The sequence below is a fragment of the Taudactylus pleione genome, unplaced genomic scaffold (genome assembly GCF_031769625.1).
Source record: "Taudactylus pleione unplaced genomic scaffold, aTauple2 ptg001842l, whole genome shotgun sequence".
In the NCBI taxonomy this organism is placed as follows: Eukaryota; Metazoa; Chordata; class Amphibia; order Anura; family Myobatrachidae; genus Taudactylus; species Taudactylus pleione.
The window spans coordinates 82,052-93,009 of record NW_028286239.1 but is presented as its reverse complement, the minus strand read 5'-3'; the positions used below and the strand labels follow the sequence as shown (position 1 = coordinate 93,009).

Sequence of the window (10,958 nt, the reverse complement as noted above, 5' to 3'; positions counted from 1 at the left end):
ACGCTTATTTGCGCAAGAAGTCATACAGTAAATAAAAACCTTAGACCTGTAACATGTGTTTCCAAAGCACAAAGTATTATTCAAGTAAAAGTACAGTCAGTTAGACGCTATGATCTAAGTACAATTTAGCGCAAAGAAATTATACAGACCCAAGTACAGTTATACATACGCACGCGCTCTGGACCAGATACCGGCATCAGCAAGAAACCTCCGTCAATCAGCATTCAGCAAGAAGACTCCAGACTGGGGTCACAACACACATATTTATACCCTCACAGAAACAGACAACACAATAGAAAGGCTTGTTGCTAATGCCATTGGTTCCCAAGGAGGATGCATCTGTTACAGAGCATATAACAGGTTGATTCAAATAGACACAATCCAGCCTCCGACAACTGGTTGCCTCTGTTTTCCCTCCTCATGCAAATCCTAACAGTTGGTCATACAATGTACATTTCGGTGCCTTAAGTCTCTGCGGTCCATAAGTTGAGAATGCATGTTGCGATCTTCACACCGATGATACCGGAATGCTGTTGAAAGAGTGCAGATCAGTATAATACCAAACATGGCTTACTTAGCTTACTTATCATGTATTAAACCTTAGCTACCAAATAACCTTTATTTCACAGCAATTATAATAAATGAACAAACTTGAATCTTGTACTTTAAAGCTTATGGAACCTTTCATGTGAATATGTAATGTGTGAGTATTTGGGGTTTGATATAAAGACGCTAGTTAACTTGGGGCAGATGCATGCGCATGAAGCTAATAAACAGCCTTTTCGTACTGAGCCCTATGCATTCGCTAATATGCGACATGTTAACTGCGCAAATGTGCGTATTTGTGTGTGAATGAGAAATGGTGAAAGATGCAATCGCATGGTGCTAATAGTAACATCGCCATATGTACCTAAGTGTGAGTTTATCTAAAATGGCGCTTGGGCGGCCATTCGCAAAATGGCGTCTTGCGATCTAATTTTTTAAAATGGCGTCTTGCAGCCAGTCGCAAGATGGCGTCGTTACGATCTAATTTTAAGCTGATCTCGTCCAATTATCCAGCTTCGACAACACATACACTGAAATGCCAAAAGTCATGGGATGGCGGTTTATAAAGGTAATGGTAGGTGATATCACCATGCTGTGACGTCTTGGAGATGCCCAGAGCTGCATCAGTTGTAATCTCGCGTGTCAGTGTGAACACCGGCCAGGCTGCTCATGGCAAGGCAATGTGAGTTATCAGAGTTTGAATGCGGCATGATAGTGAGCGCCCGACGGATGGGACATTCTATGTCCGAAGTTGTGCGGAAATTCAACATTCCTCAATCTACGGTGTCACGTGTGTACCGGGAATACCTCATGGAAGACATTACCGCCCACCGTGGATATCGTAGTGGCTGACCACAGGTGCTTCATGATTGTGACCAGCGGCGCCTGGCCAGAATTTTCTGTGGTAACGGAGAAGCGACACTGGCTCAGCTCACATCCGCATTCAATGCAGGAGGTACCAGGCACATAGCCAGCAGGTCAGTGCAGCTTTCTTTAGCTTCCATGGGCTATGGGAGCAGAAGACCCAACAGAGTGCCCCTATTAACACTATAACGCCGGAAACAGCGCCTCACCTGGGCTTATGACGTCGCTAATTGGTCTCTGGAGGACTGGCAACATGTGGCGTGGTCCGATCTGTCATAGTTCCAGTTGTTTCTGGCTGATTTTAGGATTCGGGTGTGGCTTAGACCCCATGAGGCCCGAGGACCCCAGTCATCAACAAGGCCCCGTGCAGGATCATGGTGGTACCATACACGTGGCATGGGTTGTGTACGCTGGTCCACCTGAACACATCATTGACCGGTAACTGCTGCGTTGCATTGCTTGATGACCAATTGCAGCCCTTTATGTACCCCCACAACGATGGATTATTCCAGCAGGATAATGCACTATGTCATCGGTCCTAAGTCGCCCAGAATTGGTTCGGGGAGCATTTTGGAGAGTTCAGACGAATGGTGTGGCCACCATGTTCGCCTCCTCAGTGGCACGTCTAGCGTGATCAACTAAATATCTTCAACATAACCCGTCTCACTTCATTTCGCTCATTTGCCGCACGCACCACAGACAGTTGCCCCTAGTGTGCGCTGTACACGATTAACCAACTGCGAATGGGTCCAGCTGACACCTTGTGTCACCATTTCACAATGATTGTTGAATTCTGTTCTAGCAACTAAGATCGCAGCTACCTGAGACAGTGACGCAGAAACTAACACCAGTTTATCGCCAGGGATCCCTGCTAGAAAGTTTGGTCTTCGTTGCGAACGGCATGCAGACCGCGTCCCCCTGACCATGATACTAGTGCGAAAGGCTGGTGTCGCTGATGAGGAGCAGTAGTCAGTAATACTTACGTCCTTAATTAATAATTAGCGAAAGATGACATATTATTATTACATGTGAGGTACATTTATATATACACATATATGAGATACATTGATATAACACATAAATGAGGTAAATTTATACACACACACACACACACATAAATTAATAAATACACACTTATGTATGATTTTATTGCATTGGTAGAAATGTTTAAAGATTATTGGATCTCCGGTTCTTGAATGGATGTTGTAACCATAAATGGCATATGCTGTGGATGAATGGATGAACAGTATTTTACTCTATAACAGAGAGCCATATATGATATGTTTGTCCAATGAATTGAGACAGATTGTTCGTAAATCTAGGTCAAAATCTCTATACCCACTGATAATGTGAGCTGCACATTGCAGTAACATGTGACCCTAAACAACATCACAGCTATGTCATGGATAAATGAATAAAACGTTTTCACTATTGCAGACCACAAGTGATGCTCTAAAACAAATAAAATAGAATAAAAATTAAAGTGATAAAAAGAATGTAAAAGGCAAAAAAAAAAAGTTATGGCAAAAAAAAGTAAAAGGTATCGCAGGATAAAAAACAAGCATTCATTGATAATCCTAAAAATAAGGCATAAAACATAATCATAAAAATCTAAAAAAAAAAGAAGTTCCTTGCTCCGTGTTTCCCATGCGTGTAGCCGCTTGTTCAGGCAACGGAGAATTAATCATTGGTAGAATTGTGCCTATGAATAACAACCTTTAGAGGCGTGGGACAAAGACTGATCTGCACCTGTTTTGAGAAGAGGAAGCTGCTCTGTGGCCATACGCAAACCAGTAACCGCCCCCATAAACCCAGGTGGTCGCATGCAGACATTTCTATGTGCAGACTCCAAAATATCTGTATGATGTCACGAAAGCAAATTGGGACACCACTTACCGGAAGACGGTGAAGAGGCGGAGCCTGAGACCACAATGCTATGGGGCCTATTCAGTTCAGAGAGGTTCAATCACATTTGTTATCTGTAATCCATATTTATATTGTATGTCATTAAAAAACCACAAATCTAATTTTCCTTGATTCCAGCCAAACTTTCTTGTCCATCTCACCATCAGGCCCTTAGCGAGCATCCTAGCATCGGTTTTATGGAAACGACTTTTTATTTCATAGTAAATATATTTGTTTCTATTTACCGGACCCCTGTCCATTTATACTAGAACTACACCTGTCGTTGAACTACATGTTCCAGCATGCGCTGACGGGCATAGGGCATGCCGATGCTTATAGTTAATGGCTTCCAGTGCATGCTGGAACATGTAGTTCTACAATAGCTGGTAATAACTTACACAGAACAGCTGCTCAGTGTCCAGCCACTGAACTCCGTGCATACGCGATATTGCGTTCCGTAGAGAATCAGGCCCTGAATAGGGGAACATTGCGTGTGGGTTTCAGTGAGCAGCTGCTTTTATTCAATTGGGGAACGACGCGGGTTTGGAACGATGCGTTATTTTGGTGTTTGCAAAAAGTCACCAATTTATATAACTAACTGAATCATCCCCTAAATGTAATGAAAGCTCTTTAGATTCTCCAATTAAATATACACATTAAATATATATATATATATATATATATATATCCCTTTCCATCCATTGCCCTTTTTATTAAACTACTTATTTGTAGAGTTTAGCGGTGCTCCTAGCAGTGATTATAGGAGGAATCTCTCAGTGGTCATCCCTATATGTCTCACATTTAGCACTTAATATTAGTCATCATTTACTTCTTTCTCTCAGGTTTCCGGACAAATAGCTGCATTGCAAATGGGCGTATTTGTTTACAATGGACGTAGGTTTCCCCTGTCAGGTCCTACTGGTTACAATGTACCATATTTCACAACGTCCATAATCCAAATGGTAACATCACAGACATAGGGGGGTATTCAATTAGGCTGCGAATGTCATTTAATAATAAACTGTGTCAAAAAAAGTAAAAAAAAAAAAAAAAAAATAGGGACACCCCAAAAAAACTAAAATAAAAATTTGGGGTGAAAAAAAAAAAAAGGGGAAAACATTGTTTAAAATTAGGGAAATAGGTTCAGGGGTGTTCTGTAAGTATGCGGCAGGTGTTTTCTAGAATAGATTATTAGCGGCAGGTGCATTTTTGCAGAATTTAAAAAAAATTACTTTAGGGACTTAAAAATACGCTAGTACCCATTTTCATGTACTCAAAATTTGATGGGACCACTTAGAAAAACGAAAAAAAAGTGACCTTCTGCATCACTTCTTCAATGTCGGGAAAAAACACCAGCAGCGGCTATTTAAAAACCCGACTTTCTTCTGCAGGCAAAAACGAGGGTACCCATAGTGGTCCCCCATGTCTGGACATCTTTAGGGGGTGTCCTACAATTATTTCCCGAAAATTCACATTTTTTTTTCGTAGATCCCAATTCACCGGGTCCCGTTTTCGCTCATTTTAAATTGAATACGGGGATAAAGCGGGCGCGCGCCCGATACTTTATCCCCAGAAAAGCTCAGACTTTTCTCTCCCTAATTGAATTCGGGCCTAAGATATATAAACATAAACAGCGCGACGTATAAACATAAACGGCGCACGCGCTGACAGAAACTAAAATACCACTTTCACATAGTGTTTATTGAAATCAAACAATATAAAACACTTTCTTTACAAGTAAACACAACGCTAAGATGAAGGGAAAAAAAGCTTTTATTAACATCTATCCTACAATATTTATCATACACAAGTGATCTTAATATATGTATAAAGTCCTCTGAATAATATATGTATAATTGGTGAGTTCTATCATTTTACTATTCATTGGGAAACTTGTATATTACAAGGAATACTGCTTCCTATGGTGGAGTATTCCCTGTATCGTTAGACGCCTCGGACCTCTGCAACGGCTGTAACAACTTAAGCTCCTCTGTTACGTCAATGTTCTTGTAGTTTACAGTATCCACCATCTAATCTCTTTGGTGTGTTATAAACAATTGGACCAATGGTTTCACTGAACCAATTTTGATAAAACCTTCACTAGGATATTTGCACATATCAGGGAACAGGATAGGCTGTATATCATCATGCCTGTACTCAAAGGGGGTAAGTAGTAAACAAAAAACCTATTTGGGCGCAGGGCCGGTTGAAAGCTTGACCACGGCAGTCTGTGTAACACTGCCAGTTGCGCTGGCCGTTCCTGTGATCGGGCCCTAATGCAACGCATATATAAAGACCTCAGATCAAAAAACATGGGCGACCCCGTGAGCAACAATTAGTTACTGTATATACAGTATAACACAATTTATATGGCTGTTATTACATAAACCTCAACAGGCCTGCTACATGGGATAATGCATGTAACCCATACAGTATTCCCATGTGACCTGAAGTTTGCTCAGACTGTAAAACCTGCCCCATAATCCATATGTGGGTGCCAAATGTTAAGGAAAAACAGTTATAGGTACCTATTGCCTCTCATCCTGGCCATTTGGATGCATGGGTTGTCTGTGGGTCTGATTCAGAGCCGAACGCTATTTGCGCTCGCTCGTTCAGAAAAAAGGGGTGGCTATTCAAATGAACCGTTCGCTCTTTGCGGTCTGTTCACACCTCTATGTCTGAACGAGCGAACAAAACTTGCGGTCGTAAATTTGAAAAAAACGCCCCCTGGCCGCTCGCATAATATGTCATGTCCGCTATTTATTAGATTAATCGAGTACATCGAACAGCGTATGAACTGCTCGCTATTCTTGTGGTTGGTTTTTCCTACCGCTATCTGGCGAGCAGTTCTGACTATAAAATAACCCAGTGACGTGGTCGATGACGCTGCTGTTTTAATTATGCACACCCTTAAAACGCCCGTTTTGACCTTTAAGCACACCTGCGTTCGGATCTCCACTCCCCGTTTTCAAGCACCTTCCCCTGTTACCACCCACATACGCCTCCTCCTGTCACTCAAAATAGCAGGCACTCGCTATTTAGCGAACAAACGATTTTCGGCCGCACTGACTGGTTCGCGCATGCGTATTACAATCCGTACGCATGCGCAGATATGCGAACATCGCTCATAACGAACGAGCGGCCGCTTACGAGCGGCTCTGAATGAGGGCCTGTGTCCCGTACAAATAAGCACCCAAACTGCAGGTACAAATATATTGGGGTTCAGGCAGAATTTTATGTAACGTTAGAAAAGACGCACATACACAGCGCAGTAACGCGCATATGATCAGTCGGATGCGTCTCAACCTGCGTAGTATGATGGAAAGCGTATGTGTGGCGTAGCAAGTTTGTCATCCCGCGCTAGCTTAGGGGTAGTATACAGATTCCATAGGGTCCAGACAGTGTCCTATACAATAATGTGATGAAGTGTCCTATACACAGGAGAGAGAAGCATCTGGACAAATAAAAGGCACATTTCCATATAAAATGTAACTGAATATAAGCAGTGACAGACACAGAACATACCAGGAGTCAGAGAGCAGCACAGGGCCCAGCACGAGGGATGGCCATCCATGGTTCCATCTGTGATTACTGTCCATGGCACAAAACCATCTATGGTGAATGTTCAATTGGGGCTAAGCTCTGTCCGTTGGGGAAAAAAATATTGGGTCCTACTCGGCCATCGATGGGGGAGAACCATTGGCAGTTAACCATCCATGGTTGTTAACTATTAATGGTCAATGACAATCCCTACCCAGCACAGGGTAATTGTAGCATCAGGTCCATATTACTAGTGCTAATATATTTCCCCAAGATGGGGGTACTTTACTCCTTTCACGTGGAGAGAGGCTAGGAAGATAGATCTAGCAGTATAATACTGGATACTGTGTTGTGAGGCATCACAGTATAGTTTGGGGACAGTAATATAATAGTAGGTACAGAGTGGGGTACAGGTAATATATTGCAGGGTACAGGTAATATATGGTAGATTGCAGGGTACAGGTAATATATGGTAGATTGCAGGGTACAGAAATGATTTTGTAGACTGTACACTTATTGTAGGTAAGAGTCTTAATCCTAAACCTCCACCTAACCCATCTTTCCTGCAGCCAAACCCTCAGCTCCCACAGCCTAATTCTAACCCTCCCCCCCAGCAGTCTACCGCTAACTCTCCCCCTCCCCCCACAGCGAAACCCTGACTTCCCCTAAACCATAACCTAACCCTAAAGCTTACCGTCGGGATGTCAGCCGTCAGTATTCCAGCGCCGGTATTCTGACCGCCGTCATCCTGACTGACGGATTCCAACCACATTCCGGTAGATTGTAGGGTATAGGTAATATATGATAGAGGGTGAGGTATGGGTAATTAATGGTAGAGGGTGGGGTACGGGTAAGGTATGGTAGAGGGTGGGGTATGGGTAAGGTATGGTAGAGGGTGGGGTATGGGTAAGGTAAGGTAGAGGGTGGGTTACGGGCAAGGTATGGTAGAGGGTGGGGTACGGGTAAGGTATGGCAGAGGGTGGGGTACAGGTAAAGTATGGAAGAGGGTGGGGTACAGGTAATGTATGGAAGAGGGTGGGGTACAGGTAATGTATGGAAGAGTGTGGGGTACAGGTAATGTATAGTAGAGAGTGGGGTACGAGTAATGTAGAGGATGTGTACAGGTAGTGGGGTACGGGTAATGTATGGTAGATTGTGGGGTACGGGTAATGTATGGTAGAGGTTGGGGTACGAGTAATGTATGGTAGAGGTTGGGGTATGAGTAATGTAGAGGATGGGGTACGGGTAATGTATGGTAGAGGGTGGGGTACGGGTAATATATAGTAGAGAGTGGGGTACGGGTAATGTAATGTAGAGGATGGGGTACGGGTAATGTAATATAGAGGGTGGTGTACGGGTAATGTATGGTATAGGATGGGGTACGGGTATTGCAATGTAGAGGATGGGGCACGGGTAATGTAATGTAGAGGATGGGGCACGGGTAATGTAATGTAGAGGGTGGGGTACGGGTAGTGTATGGTAGAGGGTGGGGTACAGGTAATGTATGGTAGAGGGTGAGGTACGGGTAATGTATGGTAGAGGGTGGGGTACGGGTAATGTATGGTAGAGGGTGGGGTACTGGTAATGTATGGTAGAGGGCGGGGTACGGGTAATGTATGGTAGAGGGCGGGGTACGGGTAATGTATGGTAGAGGGTAGGGTACGGGTAATGTATGGTAGAGGGTAGGGTACAGGTAATATATAGTAGAGAGTGGGGTACGGTAATGTATGGTATAGGATGGGATACGGGTAATGCAATGTAGAGGATGAGGTACGGGTAATGTATGGTACAGAGTGGGGTACGAGTAATGTAATGTAGAGGATGTGTACGGGTAGTGGGGTACGGGTAATGTATGGTAGAGGGTGGGGTACGGGTAATGTATGGTAGAGGGTGGGATACGGGTAATGTATGGTAGAGGGTAGGGTACAGGTAATGTATGGTAGAGGATGGGGTACGAGTAATGTAGAGTATGGGGTATGGGTAATGTATGTTAGAGGGTGGGATACAGGTAATATATACTAGAGAGTGTGGTATGAGTAATGTAATGTAGAGGGTGGGGTACGAGTAATGTAGAGGGTGGGGTACGAGTAATGTAATGTAGAGGGTGGGATACAGGTAATATATGGTAGAGGGTGGGGTACGAGTAATGTAATGTAGAGGGTGGGGTACAGGTAATGTAAGATAGAGGTTGGGGTACGAATAAAGTAATGTAGAGGATGGGGTACAGGTACTGTATGGTAGATTGTGGGATACAGGTAATATATGGTAGAAGGTGGGGTACGAGTAATGTAATGTAGATGGTGGGGTACAGGTAATGTAAGATAGAGGTTGGGGTACGAGTAATGTAATGTAGATGGTGGGGTACAGGTAATGTAAGATAGAGGTTGGGGTACGAGTAAAGTAATGTAGAGGATGGGGTACAGGTACTGTATGGTAGATTGTGGGATACAGGTAATATATGGTAGAGGATGGCTTATATGCATTATATTGTAGATTTGGGTTAAAGGTTTATATGGTAGATTTGGAGCACAGATCACCCAACCTTGTCCTTCATACTGTTATTATTTGGCAGAATTCATTAATTATATCTAGTAGACTGAGGTAGTTGCTTAATAGTTTTCTCTCCTATTTTAAATCTATTGCTTGAAACTTCATGTATTAGTTTTAAAAACATTAGTATTCTATTACTGGGCTCAAATAAAATGTATTTCAATGATACTTAGAAAGAATAAAGCAAAAAATTGTAAATGTGAAATGTAATATTTCTGTCCCACACCCAGGTACACAACGTTATTTAACCCCAACATCCCCCCTCCTTCACATTTTACTGCTGTGATTGCCTCGATATGTTCTTCATATGCTCTCCTGGTATCTGCCCCTCAGTCTCTCTTCCCCCATTCACTCACTTTCACTCTCCTCCTCTCTGTGACCCTTATTCAAAATTGTGCAAAGAGTTTTTCTTTCTCATAGAAATTAACTTTTCACTCTCCAGAAGATACACATGATGCCTAATAACGGGTCTTGTGTCAATTGTGCGTCCGCGTCCCTTATTCCTTCTCCACCCAGGTACCCTTGGCCAAATCTTCAATGAACTTGTCCCATTTCTTCTGCCAGATATCTGTGACTCTCTCCTTCCCCTCGGGAGTCAAAGAACTGTAACTGAATGGAGGAAACATATGGTATCGTCAGCCCAAATAATTTGGATACAAGACAAGAGTTACAACCTGTAGTACAAGGTAATAACACATTAACTGTGCAGGAGCACTATGGGAATATAGGGATCAATGATCTCTCTGTGAGACTCCATCTCTACTCAACCACTGTATAAATCTTGTTGTCTAACAGCCCTATGGTCTGCACATCATGTTGGGAGTTGTAGTCCAGTAAATGCTAGAGGACATGAAAAAAAAAAAAAAAAAAAAAAAAGTCTGGTTGTTGAAACCAAAGTCGTTTTCTAATGGTTAACCAAAAAGGTTAACGGTGTACAGTAATTAACTATGTCGTAAACATTAAGCAAGTCTTGATCTGAGGTGTGGGTCCCTTACTTGATTGAATTCATTGCCAGTTGTTTCAGAGTCTTCAGATCTGCCTTCAAACCACCAATTCCCATGAACACCTCATAGAAGTCATAAGACACCCCTTGGGCACCAAAAATAGATGGGTCATCAGAGCTGATGACCAGAGGGTGACCCTCAGCCAGAAGTGCAGCTGCAGGATGATTGCGAAGGTCAGACACCAGTAGGAGCACCTGAGAAAGAGACATAGCGGACAATGAGGGCAGAAGATACAACACGGGAACACAGAAATGCACAGGGCAACTGTGTCGCACCCATTGCGGTACCACATCTTCCAATCACCTGGTTGGACACCGGACAGATCTCTAGAGGGACATTCATCTTCAGGGACATCTCCCGAGCTACTGGATGTTTGAGGAGGGCATATCCATGGCCAATTCTGGAGGTGTTAAGGAGCAAAGCATCCAGGACATTTTCATCCGCATCCATGCCCTGCCAGCCTGAATAAAGTAACATAACAACATAAACATATAACAAGAGAACATAGCTAAACTAGTATTGTAAATCTTACTATATTACAAGGGAACA

The 10,958-nt window shown here is 43.1% G+C and overlaps 1 protein-coding gene across 2 annotated transcripts in view; it reads right to left on the bottom strand.

Annotated features, from left to right (window-relative positions):
* Positions 1–8,844: 8,844 nt before the first annotated feature.
* ADA2 (adenosine deaminase 2) overlaps positions 8,845–10,958 on the bottom strand; it is a 34,571-nt gene continuing 32,457 nt past the window's right edge. For both annotated transcript variants that reach the window (XM_088465073.1, XM_088465074.1), the window contains exons 8-10: positions 10,713–10,870; positions 10,401–10,603; positions 8,845–10,014 (exon numbers count right to left, since the gene is read on the bottom strand). In XM_088465073.1, coding sequence (XP_088321199.1) covers positions 9,903–10,014; positions 10,401–10,603; positions 10,713–10,870 — 473 coding nt within the window. In that variant the 3' untranslated portion in view covers positions 8,845–9,902. The remainder of the gene's footprint in view (positions 10,015–10,400; positions 10,604–10,712; positions 10,871–10,958) is intronic.